This window comes from Oncorhynchus keta, chromosome 14, assembly GCF_023373465.1.
Source record: "Oncorhynchus keta strain PuntledgeMale-10-30-2019 chromosome 14, Oket_V2, whole genome shotgun sequence".
NCBI classification, from domain to species: Eukaryota; Metazoa; Chordata; class Actinopteri; order Salmoniformes; family Salmonidae; genus Oncorhynchus; species Oncorhynchus keta.
The window spans coordinates 10,992,381-11,013,190 of record NC_068434.1 but is presented as its reverse complement, the minus strand read 5'-3'; the positions used below and the strand labels follow the sequence as shown (position 1 = coordinate 11,013,190).

The 20,810-nt window shown below is 43.1% G+C and overlaps 1 protein-coding gene across 1 annotated transcript in view; it reads right to left on the bottom strand.

Moving 5' to 3' along the window:
• Window positions 1–20,598, bottom strand: part of pdlim5a (PDZ and LIM domain 5a) — a 142,262-nt gene extending 121,664 nt beyond the window's left edge. Inside the window, exons 1-2 of the mRNA XM_052461102.1 lie at window positions 20,476–20,598; window positions 19,726–19,892 (exon numbers count right to left, since the gene is read on the bottom strand). Of these exons, the coding sequence (XP_052317062.1) occupies window positions 19,726–19,824 (99 nt within the window). The 5' untranslated portion in view covers window positions 19,825–19,892; window positions 20,476–20,598. The remainder of the gene's footprint in view (window positions 1–19,725; window positions 19,893–20,475) is intronic.
• Window positions 20,599–20,810: the final 212 nt, after the last annotated feature.

Genomic DNA, 20,810 nt, shown 5'->3' with positions numbered 1-20,810 from the left:
ATATGTGTCTCGCCAACACAAATAGATCCGTTACCAGGCTAGGACAGATTATAGAGACACTAAAAGGCTCTATCTGTGTCCCATATGCAGTAGCAATGCGTGGGTAAAATCCGTTGTTTGACCTATAACCTGTTAATTAATACGCCTAGTGACCGTGATATATACGCCTAAAGAAGACACAATATATACGCCTAAAGAAGACACAATATATACGCCTAAAGAAGACATAATATATACACCTAAAGAAGACACAATAAATTCAACCACACCTTAGTTTGCTCACAGCCTCTGCCCAGTGAAGACCACAAAGCATATTGCATGTACAGTAACATACAGTTAGTTACATGACCCGCAGCGGGGTCAAGCAAGGTAATGTTTCCAACATTTTCGGACCACTAAACAACTATTGATTTAGAACCACAGAGAGTTATCGCACAACTCAAAGAAAACAGGGGCTGCCTCCACTATTCCAGCACCATCTCAACATCATCAAATCTCCTCTGCTTACTCTACTACAGTGACAACAAAAAGATACCAAAAACTATTTAGTCCAATCAAAGTAAGCTAAAGGATGTGGCTCTCCATGGTTCTGATTTCTGTGTGTGTGTGTGTGTGTGTGTGTGTGTGTGTGTGTGTGTGTGTGTGTGTGTGTGTGTGTGTGTGTGTGTGTGTGTGTGTGTGTGTGTGTGTGTGTGTGTGTGTGTGTGTGTGTGTGTGTGTGTTTTTGTGTGTTTGTGTGTATTTGTGTGCGTTCGTACTAGTAGAACAACATGTTGACACACCCTGTTACTTGTAGAGAAACGTCAATGCCATCCTCCTCTCTTTCACGTTTCCTAAACGGTCTTTCAAGCATTTATTTTTTGTTGTCCTAGGCTACTTGGCTAAAATGCTTGATCGCTAGCCTAACCTCCATTCATTCATGGGCAACATTAGCTCGTTAACAATAGCCTTCTACATCTAGCTACTTATTGAACTTCCATCCTCTCAGGCCAGCTAGTTAACATTAGCCTTCTACATCTAGCTACATATTGAACTTCCATCCTCCCAGGCCAGCTAGTTAACATTAGCCTTCTACATCTAGCTACTTATTGAACTTCCATCCTCTCAGGCCAGCTAGTTAACATTAGCCTTCTACATCTAGCTACTTATTGAACTTCCATCCTCTCAGGCCAGCTAGTTAACATTAGCCTTCTACATCTAGCTACTTATTGAACTTCCATCCTCTCAGGCCAGCTAGTTAACATTAGCCTTCTACATCTAGCTACTTATTGAACTTCCATCCTCTCAGGCCAGCTAGTTAACATTAGCCTTCTACATCTAGCTACATATTGAACTTCCATCCTCTCAGGCCAGCTAGTTAACATTAGCCTTCTACATCTAGCTACTTATTGAACTTCCATCCTCTCAGGCCAGCTAGTTAACATTAGCCTTCTACATCTAGCTACATCTTGAACTTCCATCCTCTCAGGCCAGCTAGTTAACATTAGCCTTCTACATCTAGCTACATCTTGAACTTCCATCCTCTCAGGCCAGCTAGTTAACATTAGCCTTCTACATCTAGCTACTTATTGAACTTCCATCCTATCAGGCCAGCTAGTTAACATTAGCCTTCTACATCTAGCTACATATTGAACTTCCATCCTCCCAGGCCAGCTAGTTAACATTAGCCTTCTACATCTAGCTTCATATTGAACTTCCATCCTCTCAGGCCAGCTAGTTAACATTAGCCTTCTACATCTAGCTACTTATTGAACTTCCATCCTATCAGGCCAGCTAGTTAACATTAGCCTTCTACATCTAGCTACATATTGAACTTCCATCCTCCCAGGCCAGCTAGTTAACATTAGCCTTCTACATCTAGCTACTTATTGAACTTCCATCCTCTCAGGCCAGCTAGTTAACATTAGCCTTCTACATCTAGCTACATCTTGAACTTCCATCCTCCCAGGCCAGCTAGTTAACATTAGCCTTCTACATCTAGCTACATCTTGAACTTCCATCCTCTCAGGCCAGCTAGTTAACATTAGCCTTCTACATCTAGCTACATCTTGAACTTCCATCCTCTCAGGCCAGCTAGTTAACATTAGCCTTCTACATCTAGCTACATCTTGAACTTCCATCCTCTCAGGCCAGCTAGTTAACATTAGCCTTCTACATCTAGCTACTTATTGAACTTCCATCCTCTCAGGCCAGCTAGTTAACATTAGCCTTCTACATCTAGCTACATCTTGAACTTCCATCCTCTCAGGCCAGGGGCACAACAATGTATGAATTAATGGTTAGATCAGAACCACCGCTATAATCATTGGCCAGTACGGAGAATTAAATACAACCACAAGTCCATCATCATCCATGGCTACTTTAGGAAAGGGATGAGTTTAGCCAGCTAGCCACCGGAGGAAAACAACACAATGAGATGCAACAATTCAAGTTTTTCAACGCTACGAGCGGCAACAATGCCATACTCGTTTGGACCAGACAGCATCAGATAGATGGCCTACAAGTAGAGACAGAGCGGCGCTGTTTCACCGGCTCGGATGCTTTCTCCTGTGAGATACATTCAGCCTCTTGCGATTTGAAGGAGAAAACCCCCCACAGAAAGACGAAAGATAAATAATTGCGTGTTTAAAAAAATGATAATATATATTATTATAATATTGGTCTGTTTTTTGTGGGGAAGCCTGGCTTCCCTTGGCCCTCCATGAATAAAGACCAACGCCCAAATGCCACCCTGTTCCCTACATTGTGCATTACTTTTGACGAGGGCCCATAGGGGATCAGGTCAAAAGTAATGGTCCAGTCAGTGCTCCAAGCTTTCTGCTGGGTCTCTGGCAGGGTTCCATGGAGGCAACAGTAAACAGTCCTCCTAAATAACTAACACTATCCAGGAGACCATGTGCCAGACGTTCCCCCCAGAGGAGCCCACACACCAACCCAGTCCTGGGAACAGCAGGGACATCCGCTAGCACTTCACCACTGTTTTGTATTCACATAAATACATCTGGAGAATGTGACCTCGGATCAGTTGATCTCATATGTACAATAGACAGATGACCAATAGAGATCGGAAGAGAGAGGGGGGGAGAGAGGGGGGTTGGGGGGTTGAAACTAAATGAGACAAAGTAGTCTAAGGGAGGTTTATGATTAGTTATTGTACAGTTCCTTGTTTGACCTGCCACTCTGGTATTCATATTGTACCGGGTGTTACTCACACAAAAAAAGTTCAATATATTAACATGCATATAGTACAACCAAATAACTCCCATGGTACATAAATAGTGAGGTTTACATTTTCAGCTATAGATGGATATCAGTGACGTGTTTTACACTGTACATATATATGCCATTTAGCAGACGCTTTTATCCAAAGTGACTTACAGTCATGTGTGCATACATTCTACGTATGGGTGGTCCCGGGAATCGAACCCACTACCCTGGCGTTACAAGCGCCATACTCTACCAACTGTGCTACTGTACATAAAGGACAGTCATATACTGATCAGCTGGAAGGATACGTGCACTTCATCCATTATACTTCATCCATTATACTTCATCCATTATTTTTAGGAATGTGTTCAAAACAATCACAGGGATTTTCTTTGAAACGTTCATTTAAGTTGCATATAAATCAATGTCGCAAACTAACCCAAGGAAGGAATCCCACTTTTATTAAAATGTCCAAACATTAATTTTGTTTGGCAGCTTAATAAACTTGCCCAGTGCTAAGAACAGTGTGGGGTTTCAACACATATGAGATGAAGGAGTGGATAAGCAGATGTTCCCCATCACACTTTAGTAAGTAAAGCTAAGAAATAGTAAACACAGATTACCCTTTTTGTGTGTGTGTGACAGTTTACCCACAAGTTGCTGAAAAAATGCATTGAAAGTATAAGCAGCGTTATTTTTTTCACCACGACAGGTGATCAGAGTTTACCCTATTTTACCACTACATCACTGCCTGCAATCAAATCACGTTATCATTTACAAACCCTAAAAATATATATTTTTAACAAGAGTAAAAAAAAATTATCAAACATGCCCAAAAGCTGCATAACAGCAGTTAAAGCTTAAAGTCCATAGCAACTCAGAAACAGAAACACAACAACAAACATGCCGCCGAGAGAGAAGGAAGCTCACCTCAAGCAGAACCACGCATGGAGCCATCAATGGCACATCATAAAATGACCAAATGAAGGTTTCATTAAAATACTGCACTGTGAGAGGTAAATGATAATCAGTATGGATGACAGACCTTCAACCTAACATTGAAATAAAGGTGACGCTCAAACATTGGTCACATCCCAAATGGCACCCTATTCCCAGTGTTGTGCCATGGGCCCTGGTCAAAAGTAGTGCGCCATCTGTGACGTTTTACAAGTGAGCGACAAATAAGGCACTACCTCTCATCCAACGATACATTTACATCACATTTACATTTAAGTCATTTAGCAGACGCTCTTATCCAGGGCGACTTACAAATTGGTGCATTCACCTTATGACATCCAGTGGAACAGCCACTTTACAATAGTGCAACTAAATCATACAACATGGATGTAGGGATACCATAATAGAAGTTGGTATGTATGTAGCCCAGGCTCCACCTGTATTGCATTATGATAGGCTGGCTCATGTTCATCTCTCTATGACCGGATCAAACCTGTTCTATGAGGGGGTTTTATCTGCCTGGCTGTACTGTAGGTCTCATCAAGACTGAAATGGGCTGCTACTGTTAGTACCTTCTCTGATAATACTAACAGAAAGCACTAACAAAAGTTTTGTGGATTGGATTCTGTTGTTGTCGTTCTTGTTTACATCAATGACGTGTGCATAACTACCAGGGACTTTTTCTTTGTTTAAAATGCAGTCAAACACCATTGGCCCGTAGGCATAAAACTTCCACGATTAGAATTACTTCTGAATGAAAAACAATCTACAAACAATCTCTGAATTATGTCATTTTCCTCCTACGATCCTTTATGCATCCAGGCCCTGTTTCTAGATTAGGGCTGTTAGGACCTCCATTCAATCCATATCCCCTGGGACCTGAGAGAACCTGTGGTCCTTCTGTAGCTCAGTTGGTAGAGCATGGCGCTTGTAACGCCAGGGTAGTGGGTTCGATTCCCGGGACCACCCATACGTAGAATGTATGCACACATGACTGTAAGTCGCTTTGGATAAAAGCGTCTGCTAAATGGCATATATTATTATTATTATTATTATAGAACTCAACACATTTCCTCTAACTAAAGAAGACAAACTGTGAACGATCATTATCATCATAATATTTGATATTATACTATTATCAAACCAAAGTTTAGCTAGGAGCTAGAAACAGGGAGACTGTGTCTGTTGGCGCCATCTTCCTAAATACTATGACGCTTTTCATATAACATCATTCTGTTGTGCAAAATCAATTTAGATGGCCTCAAATTATACCATGGTCAAATCCCCAAGGCCAATTCCTGTTTCAGCTAGGTCCTCCTGGTGATTATCTCGGTTGCCCCTAAACGCTGATCTTGGGTTAGTTGTGTATTTTTCCCACTATTGTTAAAGGTTAGGAATGGTGGAGGGGTAGCTGATCCTAGATTTGTACCTAGGGGAGACCCCAGAGCGCTTATCTAACTGTTCGCTGGCCTATGTGCAAGTCGACAACACAAAGATACTTTAGAGCAATAGCACTGTGCCACTATAGAAGCCCCTACAATCACCACTGCCATCACTTTAGATTTGTGTGTATTGTGTGTATTGTGTGTATTGTGTGTACTGCTGTGACATGGTCAGATATTACTCAGCCCCTGTAACCTGTAACCCTACTACAGGGGCTGAGTCACTGGCTTACTGGTGCTCTTCCATGGCGTCCCTAGGAGGTGTGCGTCACTTGAGTGGGTTGAGTCACTGACGTGATCTTCCTGCCGTGTTGGCACCCCCCCCTTGGGTTGTGCCGTGGCGGAGATCTTTGTGGGCTATACTCGGCCTTGTCTCAGGATGGTAAGTCGGTGGTTGAAGATATCCCTCTAGTGGTGTGGGGGCTGTGCTTTGGCAAAGTGGGTGGGGTTATATCCTGCCTGTTTGGCCCTGTCCGGGGGTATCATCGGATGGGGCCACAGTGTCTCCTGACCCCTCCTGTCTCAGCCTTCAGTATTTATGCTGCAGTAGTTTATGTGTCGGTGGGCTGGGGTCAGTCTGTTATATCTGGAGTATTTCTCATGTCTGTAAATGTTATCCGATGTTCTGTGTGAATTTAAGTATGCTCTCTCTAATTCTCTCTCTCTTTCTCTGTTTTTCTCTCTTTCTTTCTCTCTTTCTCTCTTTCTTTCTTTCTCTCTCCCGGAGGACCTGCATTACTTGCTGTTTGGGGTTTTAGGCTGGGTTTCTGTACAGCACTTTGTGACATCAGCTGATGTAAGAAGGGCTTTATAAATACATTTCATTGATTTGATTGAGATATCACTGCAGTGTTGGAGCTAGAAACACAAGCATTTCGCTACACCCGCAATAACATATGTTAAACACATGTATGTGACCAATAACATCTGCTAAAGATGTGACCAATAACATTTGCTAAACACGTGTATGTGACCAATAACATCTGTTAAACACGTGTATGTGACCAATAACATCTGTTAAACACGTGACCAGTAAAATTTGATTAGATCATTAGGGCAGGGGTTCTCAAAGTGAGGTACTACATGGAGTCTGCAGGGGTTCTCAAAGTGAGGTACTGCATGGAGTCTGCAGGGGTTCTCAAAGTGAGGTACTGCATGGAGTCTGCAGGGGTTCTCAAAGTGAGGTACTACATGGAGTCTGCAGGGGTTCTCAAAGTGAGGTACTGCATGGAGTCTGCAGGGGTTCTCAAAGTGAGGTACTACATGGAGTCTGCAGGGGTTCTCAAAGTGAGGTACTACATGGAGTCTGCAGGGGTTCTCAAAGTGAGGTACTGCATGGAGTCTGCAGGGGTTCTCAAAGTGAGGTACTGCATGGAGTCTGCAGGGGTTCTCAAAGTGAGGTACTGCATGGAGTCTGCAGGGGTTCTCAAAGTGAGGTACTGCATGGAGTCTGCAGGGGTTCTCAAAGTGAGGTACTGCATGGAGTCTGCAGGGGTTCTCAAAGTGAGGTACTGCATGGAGTCTGCAGGGGTTCTCAAAGTGAGGTACTGCATGGAGTCTGCAGGGGTTCTCAAAGTGAGGTACTACATGGAGTCTGTAGGGGTTCTCAAAGTGAGGTACTGCATGGAGTCTGCAGGGGTTCTCAAAGTGAGGTACTGCATGGAGTCTGCAGGGGTTCTCAAAGTGAGGTACTGCATGGAGTCTGCAGGGATTCTCAAAGTGAGGTACTACATGGAGTCTGCAGGGGTTCTCAAAGTGAGGTACTGCATGGAGTCTGCAGGGGTTCTCAAAGTGAGGAACTGCATGGAGTCTGCAGGGGTTCTCAAAGTGAGGTACTGCATGGAGTCTGCAGGGGTTCTCAAAGTGAGGTACTACATGGAGTCTGCAGTACCTCACTTTTTTTACATTTAATTTGTTGAATAAATAAAGTAATAACAACAGATTAAACTAATTGTGGCCAAGGGATCTGCGGAATAAGTTTAGAGGGTGTAATACAATACAATACAATGTACAATTATGAATCCACATTCATGTTTTTAACCCTGGGCCTGCGAGGCTGAATAATGGTATCCACAGTACACATTTTTCACCTCAATAATTATTGTACCCCCCCCAAAAAAATAACTAAAATGAATGTAAATAGTCCGGGTGGCCATTTGTTTAATTGTTCAGCAGTCTAATAGCTTGGGGGTAGAAGCTGTTAACAATCCTTTTGGTCCTAGATTTCGCACTCCGGTACCGCTTGCCGTGCGCTAGCAGAGAGAACAGTCTATGACTGGGGTGACTGGAGTCTTTGACAATCTTTTGAGCATTCCTCTGACACGGCCTAATACAGTATATACAGTTGAAGTAGGAAGTTTACATACACTTAGTTTGGAGTCATTAAAACTCGTTTTTCAACCACTCCACGCATTTCTTGTTTACAAACTATAGTTTTCGCAAGTCGGTTAGGACATCTACTTTGTGCATGACACAAGCAATTTTTCCAACAATTGTTAACAGACAGATTATTTCACTTATAATTCACTGTATCACAATTCCAGTGTGTACCTGTGGATGTATTTCAAGCCCTACCTTCAAACTCAGTGCCTCTTTGCTTGACATCATGGGAAAATCTAAAGAAATCAGCAAAGACCTCAGAATAAAAATTGTAGACCTCCACAAGTCTGGTTCATCCTTGGGAGCAATTTCCAAACGCCTGAAGGTACCATGTTCATCTGTACAAACAATAGTACACAAGTATAAACACCATGGGACCACGCAGCCGTCATAACGCTCAGGAAGGAGATGCGTTCTGTCTCCTAAAGATGAACGTACTTTGGTGTGAAAAGTGCAAATCAATCCCAGACAACAGCAAAGGACCTTGTGAAGATGCTGGAGGAAACAGGTACAAAAGTATTTATATCCACAGTAAAACGAGTCCTATATCGACATAACCTGAAAGGCCGTGCAGAAAGGAAGAAGCCACTGCTCCAAAACCGCCATAAAAAAGCCAGACTACAGTTTGCAACTGCACGTGGGGACAAAGATCTTACCTTTTGGAGAAATGTCCTTTGGTCTGATGAAAGAAAAATAGAACTGTTTGGCTATAATGACCATCGTTATGTTAGGGGGAAAAGGGGGGAGGACCTGAGCCTAACACCATCCCAAAAATGAATCACGGGGTGGCAGCATCATATTGTGGGGGTGCTTTGCTGTAAGAGGGACTGGTGCACTTCACAAAATAGGTGGCGTCATGAGATAGGAAAATTATGTGGATATATTGAAGCAACATCTCAAGACATCAGTTAAAGCTTGGTCGCAAATGGGTCTTCCAAATGGACAATGACCCCAAGCATACTTCCAAAGTTGTGGCAAAATGGGTTAAGAACAACAAAGTCAAGGTATTGGAGTGGCCATCACAAAGCCCTGACCTCAATCCTATTGAACATTTGTGGGCAGAACTGAAAAAGCATCAGCGATCAAGGAGGCCTACAAACCTGACTCAGTTACACCAGCTCTGTCAGGAGGAATGGGACAAAATTCCCAACCTATTGTGGGAATCTTGTGGAAGGCTACCTGAAATGTTTGACCCAAGTTAAACAATTCAAAGGCAACGCTACTAAATACTAATTGAGTGTATGTAAACTTCTGACCTAAATCATTCTCTCTACTATTATGCTGACATTTCACATTCTTAAAATAAAGTTGTGATCTTAACTGACCTAAGACAGGGAATTTTTACTTGGATTAGATGTCACGAAATGTGAAAAACTGAGGATAAATGTAGTTAGGTGTATGTAAACCTCCGACTTCCGCTGTACGCACTACCCTCTGATATACAGGTCCTGGATGTCAGGAAGCTTGGCCCCAGTGATGTACTGGGCTGTACGCACTACCCTCTGATATACAGGTCCTGGATGTCAGGGAGCTCGGCCCCAGTGATGTACTGGGCTGTACGCACTACCCTCTGATATACAGGTCCTGGATGTCAGGAAGCTTGGCCCCAGTGATGTACTTGGCTGTACACACTACCCTCTGTAGCTCCTTTACGGTCTGATGCCGAGCAGTTGCCATACCAGATGTTGATTCAACAGGTCAGGATGCTCTCAATGGTGCAGCTGTAGAACCTTTTGAGGATATGCCAAATCTTTTCAGTCTCCTGAGGAGGAAAAGGCGTTGTCGTGCGCTCTTCAAAACTGTCTTGGTGTGTTTGGACCATAATAGTTTGTTGGTGATGTGGTCACCAAGTAACTTGAAACTCTCAACCCGCTCCACTTCAGCCCTGTCAATGCGGGCCTGTTCGGCCCTCTGTTTCCTATAGTCCACGATCAGCTCCTTTGTTTTGCTCAAATTGAGGGAGGGGTTGTTGTTCTGGCGCCACACTGACAGGTCTCTGACCTCCTCCCTATAGGCTGTCTCATTGTTGTCTGTGATCAGGCCTACCACTGTTGTGTCATCAGCAAACTTAATTATGGTGTTGTAGTCATTCTTGGCCACACAGTCATGGGTGAACAAGGAGTACAGGAGAGGACTAAGCATGCACTGCTGAGGGGCCTCAGTGTTGAGGATCAGCGTGGCAGATGTGTTGTTGCCTACCCTCACCACCTGGGAGCGGCCCGTCATGAAGCCTAGGATTCAGTTGCAGAGGGAGTTGTTTAGTCCCAGTGTCCTTAGCTTAGTGATGAGCTTTGTGAGCACTATGGTGTTGAACACTGAGCTGTGCTCAATGAACAGCATTCTCACATAGGTGTTTCTTTTGTCCAGGTGGGAAAGTGCAGTGTAGAGTGTAATTGAGATTGCGTCATCTGTGGATCTGTTGGCATAATGGTGTTGATGTGAGCCATGACCAGCCTTTCAAAGTACTTCATGGCTACCGATGTGAGTGCTACGGGGCGGTAATCATTTAGGCAGGTTATCTTTGCTTTCTTTGGCACAGGGACTATGGAGGTCTGTTTGAAACATGTAGGTATTACAGACTCGGTCAGGGAGAGGTTGAAAATGTCAGTAAAGCCAGTCAGTCCGTGCATGCTTTGAGTACATGTCCCTGTAATCCGTCTGGCCCCACGGCTTTGTGAATGTTGACCTGTTTAAAGGTCTTGCTCACATCGGCTACGAAGAGTGTGATCACACAGTCGTCTGGAACAGCTGGTGCTCTCATGCATGCATCCCTTTTCCTTGCCTCGAAACGAGCATATTAGACATCACGCACCAGCAGTTATTAACAAATAGACAAACACCCCCGCCCCTCGTCTTGCACAGAGAAGCCAGCCAGCTCTATATTTTCTGTGTCGTAGTTCAGCCACGTCTCGGGGAAACATAAGATATTACAGTTTTTAACATCCCGTTGGGTGGATAGTCTTAATCGTAGATCGTCCAGTTGTTTTCCAATGATTGCACGTTGGCCAATAATATGGAGGGTAGTGGTGGTTTACCTACTCGTCGGAGAATTCTTACAAGGCACCCCGCCCTGCTCTCCCTTTTTCTCCATCTTTTTCACGCTGATGATGGGGATTTGGACCTTGACAAAGTACTGTATCCTTCGCGTCGGACTCATTCAAGAAAAAATCTTCTTCCAGTTCGAGGTGAGTAATCGCTATTCTGATGTCCAGAAGTTTTTTTCTGGTCATAAGACATTATGTACAAAATGAGTTACAAACCATGTGAAAAAACAAACAAAATAGCACAGTTGGTTATGAGCCCATAAAATGGCAGCAATTCCCTTTGGCGCAATCCTTTCCATTGTTATTGTGAAGTGGAACCATTTAGGAGCAAAAACGGCTCACCTGCGAAGTGGTAGGCCACACAAGCTCACAGAATGGGACCACCAAATTGTCTGTCCTCGATTGCAACACTCACTAACTACCGAGTTCAAAATTGCCTCTGGAAGCAACGTCAGCACAAGAACTGTTCATCGGGAGCTTAATGAAATTGGTTTTCATGAACGAGCAGCCAAGTGTTGGCTGGAGTGGTGCAAAGCTTGCCGCCATTGGCCTCTGGAGCAGTGAAAACAAGTTCTCTGGAGTGATGAGCCTCACCATCTGGCAGTCCGACGAACAAATCTTTGTGGCAACCGTTTGGGGAAGGACCTTTCCTGTTTCAGCATGACAATGCCCCCGAGCACAAAGCCAGGTCCTTACAGAAATGGTTTGACGAGATCGGTGTGGAAGAACTTGACTGGCCTGCATAGAGCCCTGACCTCAACCCCATTAAACACCTTTGGGATGAACTGGAACACCGATTTCGAGCCAGGCATAATCGCCCAACATCAGTGCCCAACCTCATTAATGCTCTTGTGGCTGAAAGAAAGCAAGTCCCCGCAGCAATGTTCCAACATCTAGTGGAAATCATTCCCAGAAGAGTGGAGGCTGTTATAACAGTAAAAGAGAGACCAACTCCATATTATTACCCATGATTTTGGAATGAGATTTTCGACGAGCAGGTGTCCACATACTTTTGGTGATGTAGTGTATGTAAATGAGATATTTCTGTACTTCATTTTCAATACATTTGCAAACATTTAAAAAAACATATTTTCACTTTGTCATTATGGGTATTGTGTGTAGATTGTGTGAGGAAAAACGTCTATTTAATCCATTTTTGAATTCAGGCTGTAACACAACAAAATGTGGATTACGTCAAGGGGTGCGGATACTTTCTAAGGTACAGTACAAACCAACTGAAATCACTTCCCCTCCCATACAGGACTATGAGCATATCCCATATCTGCCCCTCTCGTTTCCAGGGATTGTACCATAAACATAGATGTCATACCATTAGGGAGTTTTCCTTCTAATGTATTTGATTGAGTCTATTTAAACCAAATGTATTCAAGCGTATACAAGGTTATAAAGGGGGAAAAAAGAGGGAAAGAATTTGATATTAAAACACGGCCTCAAGAATCTTTATATAGATGTGTGTAATCCGTCAGTAAGAATCTATATTGCGTTCTGAGGGTTTTAAAATCTGATACAAAAGAGCGTTTTCATTGATTGAAGATTCCTGTAACAAGTTGCTTCACCTGACGACTGACTCATTCAATACAATGCGTCTTGAAAATAACACGCTTTTTTTTCTCTCTACAGCTGTGTTGCATTGTCTTATAATTGGACCTGACATGCCCTTAATAAAGAGACACAGCGAGAACTATGTTCCCATAGATACTTCACAGCAGGCTTTGCCAAAGCCACGGAAAGCTGCGGAACACTTTATATAACGTAATGTCTTGCAAACCAGATATAAAGTCTGGCCCAGTGTTCAGAGCCATGGTTTCTCCAAGTAAGGCTTTCAAGTCAACCATAACCGGTGAGCTAATCTCAGCTGCTTTTGTTAGAAAGACAAGACAAGGCAGGTAAAGCATTTCACAGATTTTGAAAAAAAAAAAAGGAAAAAAAAAAGAATTGAGTAGGTTCTTCATATCTCTATACACTAAGACCTGGGGAACCACATGAAGTAGGACATTGTTAACAGACATGCAGACACAGTGAATGAAGGCTTTGCTAACAGACATGCAGACACAGAGAATGAAGGCTTTGTTAACAGACATGCAGACACAGTGAATGAAGGCTTTGTTAACAGACATGCAGACACAGTGAATGAAGGCTTTGTTAACAGACATGCAGACACAGAGAATGAAGGCTTTGTTAACAGACATGCAGACACAGTGAATGAAGGCTTTGTTAACAGACATGCAGACAGAGAATGAAGGCTTTGTTAACAGACATGCAGACACAGAGAATGAAGGCTTTGTTAACAGACATGCAGACACAGTGAATGAAGGCTTTGTTAACAGACATGCAGACACAGTGAATGAAGGCTTTGTTAACAGACATGCAGACACAGTGAATGAAGGCTTTGTTAACAGACATGCAGACACAGTGAATGAAGGCTTTGCTAACAGACATGCAGACACAGTGAATGAAGGCTTTGTTAACAGACATGCAGACACAGTGAATGAAGGCTTTGTTAACAGACATGCAGACACAGTGAATGAAGGCTTTGTTAACAGACATGCAGACACAGTGAATGAAGGCTTTGTTAACAGACATGCAGACACAGTGAATGAAGGCTTAGTTAACAGACATGCAGACACAGTGAATGAAGGCTTTGTTAACAGACATGCAGACAGAGAATGAAGGCTTTGTTAACAGACATGCAGACACAGTGAATGAAGGCTTTGTTAACAGACATGCAGACACAGTGAATGAAGGCTTTGTTAACAGACATGCAGACACAGAGAATGAAGGCTTTGTTAACAGACATGCAGACACAGTGAATGAAGGCTTTGTTAACAGACATGCAGACACAGTGAATGAAGGCTTTGTTAACAGACATGCAGACACAGTGAATGAAGGCTTTGTTAACAGACATGCAGACACAGTGAATGAAGGCTTTGTTAACAGACATGCAGACACAGTGAATGAAGGCTTTGTTAACAGACATGCAGACACAGAGAATGAAGGCTTTGTTAACAGACATGCAGACACAGAGAATGAAGGCTTTGCTAACAGACATGCAGACACAGAGAATGAAGGCTTTGCTAACAGACATGCAGACACAGAGAATGAAGGCTTTGCTAACAGACATGCAGACACAGTGAATGAAGGCTTAGTTAACAGACATGCAGACACAGTGAATGAAGGCTTTGTTAACAGACATGCAGACAGAGAATGAAGGCTTTGTTAACAGACATGCAGACACAGTGAATGAAGGCTTTGCTAACAGACATGCAGACACAGTGAATGAAGGCTTTGTTAACAGACATGCAGACACAGTGAATGAAGGCTTTGTTAACAGACATGCAGACACAGTGAATGAAGGCTTTGTTAACAGACATGCAGACACAGAGAATGAAGGCTTTGGCTAACAGACATGCAGACACAGAGAATGAAGGCTTTGTTAACAGACATGCAGACACAGTGAATGAAGGCTTTGCTAACAGACATGCAGACACAGAGAATGAAGGCTTTGTTAACAGACATGCAGACACAGAGAATGAAGGCTTTGTTAACAGACATGCAGACACAGAGAATGAAGGCTTTGCTAACAGACATGCAGACACAGAGAATGAAGGCTTTGTTAACAGACATGCAGACACAGTGAATGAAGGCTTTGCTAACAGACATGCAGACACAGAGAATGAAGGCTTTGCTAACAGACATGCAGACACAGAGAATGAAGGCTTTGCAGTAGCAGCATAATGGTGTCAGAGACCTAAAGAAAACAAGGCACCCATTTATTCACAAGCCCGTGGTACAACATTGTAAAACTAAATGACGCCAACCTAAAATGGTCATAACAACCCAGTGTTCGCAGAATGACGGAGAAACCGAAAGACAACATTGTCTGAGTGTGAAAGACAAAGACAAGCAGTGCCTTTGGGACTGCACAGAGGCACATGACTGTAAGACTGTCACTCCGAGCCTCCCCAGAAACAGCAGGATAAAAAATACATCATCTATAACTTGATACCTGCTGAGAGTGATGAGGCATTTCTATGACATCTTGAGTACTGTTGCCTGAGTAGATTAGCTCCTCTGTATGGTTCCTGTATCACCATGTGAGATGGCTAAAACAGGGGATTTAAAAAATATATATATATATTTCACTTTTATTTAACCAGGTAGGCTAGTTGAGAACAAGTTCTCATTTGCAACTGCGACCTGGCCAAGATAAAGCAAGGCAGTTCGACACATATAACAACACAGAGTGACACGTGGAATAAACAAATATACAGTCAATAATACAGTACAAAAGTCTATATACAGTGAGTGCAAATGAGGTAAGATAAGAGAGGTAAGGTAATAAATAGGCCATGGTGGCGAAGTAATTACAATATAGCAATTAAACACTGGAGTGGTGGAATGTGCAGAAGATGAATGTACAAGTAGAGATACTGGGGTGCAAAGGAGCAAGATTAATAAATAAATACAGTTCAGGGATGAGGTAGATTGGATGGGCTATTTACAGATGAGCTATGTACAGGTGCAGTGATCTGTGAGCTGCTCTGACAGCTGGTTCTTAAAGCTAGTGAGCAAGGTAAGAGTCTCCAGCTTTAGTGATTTTTGCAGTTTGGGATTTGCTGCTTGTCATCATCCTGCCTCCATCAGTAAAAGTTATTGTCTGTATCAGCATCCTATTCACTATATAGTGGACCTACTTTTGACTAGGGCCCATAGGCCTCTGGTCAAATGTAGTGCACTATAAAATACATTTAAAGGATTTAAATCAAATCCAACTTTATTTGTCACATGCTCCAAATACAAGTATAGACCTTACCATGAAATGCTTACTTACAAGCCCTTAACCAACAATGTTGCTCAAGAAAGAGTTAAGAAAATATTTACCAAATAAACTAAAGTTAAAAAATATATAAAAAGTAACACAATAAAATAACAATAACGAGGCTATTATACCATATTGTACCAGTACAGAGTCAATGTGGAGGCTATATACAGGGGGTACTGGTACAGAGTCAATGTGGAGGCTATATACAGGGGGTACTGGTACAGAGTCAATGTGTGGGGGTTAAGGGTTAAGCACCTTGTCTAAACAGAATTAGTCTCTTTACGTTCTCAATTTTCATCTTATGTGCATACAGACACATTGAGACCGACCATACAAAGGTTCACAATGTCACAAACAGGTTCAATATTAACGTTAATACGAGAGTAAAACACAACAGGCAGGAAGGACCCTCTGTTAAAGACTGATTTGTGTGTCTAAGTGATAAGCTGTTGTTTTGGTCTCAAACATGTCAGATTAATATGAATACTAAAGAGAGTAGGGCCTGTCAATCCAAATTCCCTTAAATACAGATCTAGGATCAGCTTCCCCTCCCCTAATACTAAACCAAACCATTAGCGTGGGAAAGTAAGATCTGACCCCGGATCAGTGTCTAGAGACAACCCCCCCCTAACACTGGACAGACAGGGGTTGGTTTAACCCTGAAGAAAGCCTGTTCTCTTAGCTGGCACACTGTTGAGAAAGACTGAACAGTAAACAAGAGTCTCTGAAAAATCTCCAGTAGCCAAAATGTCCACTTCAGCTCTCTTCCTGCGGCTTTCTTTCACATCACAGCTGTAACATTGTATTGACACCCCCAAAAGCAACACCATCAATCTAGGCCTTTTTTTGTTTTTTTTGAGCTGTTGGTCTGGCAGAGTGACGAATGAATGATGCTCCCCACAGGGTTCACAGTTGAGACTGTGGCCATCGCAGTATTTGGAGGGACATTTACAAATCTAACACAGCAGGTCGAGCCAAGCTTCTCTCCGCCAGCTGTGCTACATCATTCCCTGTGAAGAGCAGAGTTCGAGTCCTCAAAGGTGTTCTACTCTACTTAATATATGTTATCCTACTACGGTCTTATTCGTTTTCATCTCAAAATAATCTGGGGAATTAACATATTTCAGTCAGCCTAAAATATGCTATATATAGAGACATTACATATTATGAGCCTATTAATAAAACATTATACAGCCTCAGTATTCTGTATTTCATTTCTCAATTTTTTATTAATTTTCACTTTGTCATTATGGGGTATTGTGATGTCATTATGGGATATTGTGATGTCATTATGGGGTATTGTGATGTCATTATGGGGTATTGTGATGTCATTATGGGGTATTGTGATGTCATTATGGGATATTGTGATGTCATTATGGGGTATTGTGATGTCATTATGGGGTATTGTGATGTCATTATTGGGTATTGTGTGTAGATGGATAAGAAGAAAAAAATAGAGTTAATCCATTTTGAATTCAGGCTGTAACACAACAATATGTGCTATTAGTCAAGGGGTATGAATACATTCTGAAGGCGCTGTACATGCCTGTTACAAGTTATTAAGCATTTGAAGTGTTACTAAACTACTATTGTGAAACTGTGAACACTTCAGAGAGAGGGGGAGGTTGTTAAGTCATAGACAATGAGGTCAGAAAACAAGACAAGTGTTATTTCGTTAAGGCACGGCAAAACAAGAATCATTGACGTATGGAGATCTGAAAACAATGTCTGTCCTCGTCAATGGTCCGTCATCCCCACTGGGGCTTCTATAACCTACGCCCATGGCTTTTTCAGAGAACCGTCACTGTAGTTATAATGGGAAGTGTCCATATCTGTTACTGTATGGACTGCATCCCAAACGGCACCCTATTCCCTATGTGTATGTATGTCCAGGGTCCATAGGGATAGGGCTCTAGTCAAAAGTAGTGCACTAAATAAGGGAATAGGGTACCGTTTGGGAGGAGCCCATTGTCCTTTGGCCTCTCTTCGTGAACATTTGATAGGTCCTTGCCGCTCTTCAGTGGTCAGAGGCATCCACAGTCTTTAAATGGAATTGAATGGCTCGGTCTCTCGTGTGGTTTGTACCAAATGAAAACAATAGCGTTTATGGAGTATGAGTAATGTCTCACAAGAGATGAAACTGAGTTCAATTAGAGTGTTAGGTCATAGACTGGCATTACAGCGGGGCTCTCCAGCTCTCATCAGTTCTTATTCACCCTGAGCCTCTTCTCTATGCCACTCATTTCTATACCGTGGGAGGCGTGCATTACCAACATAGCATTAGACAACATATTGCCCAGAGTCCAGGGGAGGCTGCTGAGGGGAGGACGGCTCATAATAATGGCTGGAACGGAGCAAATGGAATGGGATCATGTGTTTGATACAATTCAACTCTATCCGCTCCAGCCATTGGGCACCCGAGTGCTGCAAACAGTGTCACTACAGTCTCTGGTTCGAATCCAGGAAATATCACATCCGGCCGGTGATTGGGAGTCCCATAGGGTGGTGCACAATTGGCACAGCGTCGTCAGCGTTTGGCCAGGGTAGGCCGTCATAGGAAATAAAAATGTGTTCTTAACTGACTTGTCTAGTTAAATTCTGGTTCAATTTTACCACTAGCCCGTCCTCCCCAATTAAGGTGCCACCAACCTCCTGTGGCCCATACATGTGTAAATCTACCATTGTATACAGTAGGTCGGGCGCATAAACAGTGTATGGCTTCAGTTGTTTTCAATGGATAAGTGTGGTGCCAGATTTGGTTTGGATTGACCTTTGTGAGGGGTTGCAACTCATCTGACCAATAGTCTAGGACACTGGTTCTCAATCCTGGTCCTGGGGATCCAAAGGGGTGCACATTTTAGTTTTTGCCCTAGCACTACACACCTGATTCAAATGATTAACTCATCAAAAGGCTTTGATGATTTGAATCAGGTTTGTAGCCTTAAGGGGAAAAAAAACAGAATGTGCCCCCCTTTGGGTCCCCAGGACCAGGACGACTGGTCTAGGAGAAAGACTGGCCCAGACATTTTGGTTGCTAATGGGGAATGACAGTTGAAATAACGATAAGTTATTTTATTTAAGAATCAATAGGTATATAATTTATTTAAAAGTTCAAAAAATGGATCTACCAATTGCATATTTCCCCTATAAGCAGGTCTTGTTGTATCATTACATTACTAGCACTGTACCTAGCTAGCACAGAACGTTCCCACACCCCAAAAAAATAGTTCCAGGAACGTTCTGGGAACCGACATTTGTTAGCTGGGCATTCATTTTGTCAATGCACCAAAACCTCGCATAGCCAGAGAACCTACCAATTAGGCTACTACTGCCCTCAGTGCGTTGCCTGTTTGGACAGTATGCCAGTTTCACCGGGAGAGCTAAGGCAAGCACATCATCTTTTACATCCGTCAACAGCCAGATGGCTTCTTAGGGATGGTAGCCAATCTAGAACTGAGAGGAGGTTTGTGAAGTGGGCTGGTAGAAAGGGATTGAGGGGGAGGGGGTTAAGATTAAAAAGTAGGGACCAATGCTTGCTCCAACCAGAGGACATTTCAGGGAATATTGAGAGGGTGTCAAGCAAGAGGAGATGGAGGGGGTTGTGTGTGTGTGTGTGTGTGTGTGTGTGTGTGTGTGTGTGTGTGTGTGTGTGTGTGTGTGCGTGCGTGCGTGCGTGCGTGCGTGCGTGCGTGTGTGTGTGTGTGCGTTCGTGTGTGCGTTCGTGTGTGTGTGTGTGTGTGTGTGTGTGTGTGTGTGTGTGTGTGTGTGTGTGTGTGTGTGTGTGTGTGTGTGTGTGTGTGTGTGTGTGTGTGTGTGTGTGTGTGCGTGTGTGTGTGTGAGTTCATGTACTCACCCTGGAGATGGTGAGTGGCATGTTGAAGTCTTTTCCACCCTGCAGTCTGAAGCCCCATGGGGCCGGGCCAAGCAGGGACACACTGTAGTTACTGCTCATGGTTCTAGAACACTGGTAAGGATGGATTTCCACTGGTATGTTAACCCCGTAACTCTGGCTTTCAAGATCTGGAATGTGATAAGGGAAAGAGATTGTGTTTATTATACAATTTGGAAGCAAGACGGACAATCCATAAAAGTCTGTTATGATTGAAATCAACCTGAATACCATATCTTACCATATCTCAAAAACAATATAGGTGAACATTTACTTAATACGTACATAAATCGAAGATAGACATCTGAGTTCAGATGCTATGTTCAAATATGATTAAATATTAAACGCAGAGAGAATACGCTGTACTCCTTAGTACATAAATAAAACAAGGGAGCGAAATATGTTTCTTAAAATAAAACTCATAACATTGTCAAACAAGAGCCTTCAAATCCCAGCCCACAGAGTTCCCAAAATAATACGCTGTATCACTGTGTGGAAAACTATTTTAAGAAGCAATTGAAGGACAACTGAAGGACACGACTAGAAGATGTTCAAACAAAAATTCTACTCGAATTGCTTGTTTCCCAGACGCAGATTAAGCCTAGTCATGAAGTAAAAAGCATTCTCAATGGAGAGTCGCTTTATAATCCAGGACTTGGCATAATATGTGTCTGGGAAACCAGCCCAAGTGTTTTAGAATATGTCAAACCCTACCTCTAGTGTAGGTAGGCAGTCGTATCAGAGATGTAACTGCTATGCAAGTAGGTGGACAACGCAGCACACAGACCAGTTCGCCTCGACAAATCCCTTATCGGCAAAACACTGAGCCACACAGCAGTGTAATGGCCCTTTATACTAGGCGAGTGAAGGAGGGGAGGGGGTAGAGAGGAGGGGTAAAGGGGAGGGAGTAAAGTGGAGGGGAGGGGGGTAAAGGGGAGAGGGTAAAGTGGAGGGGAGGGGGTAAAGGGGAGGGTGGGATAAATGGGAGAGAGTAAAGGGGAGGGGAGGTGGTAAAGGGGAGGGATAAAGGGGAGAGAGTACAGGGGAGG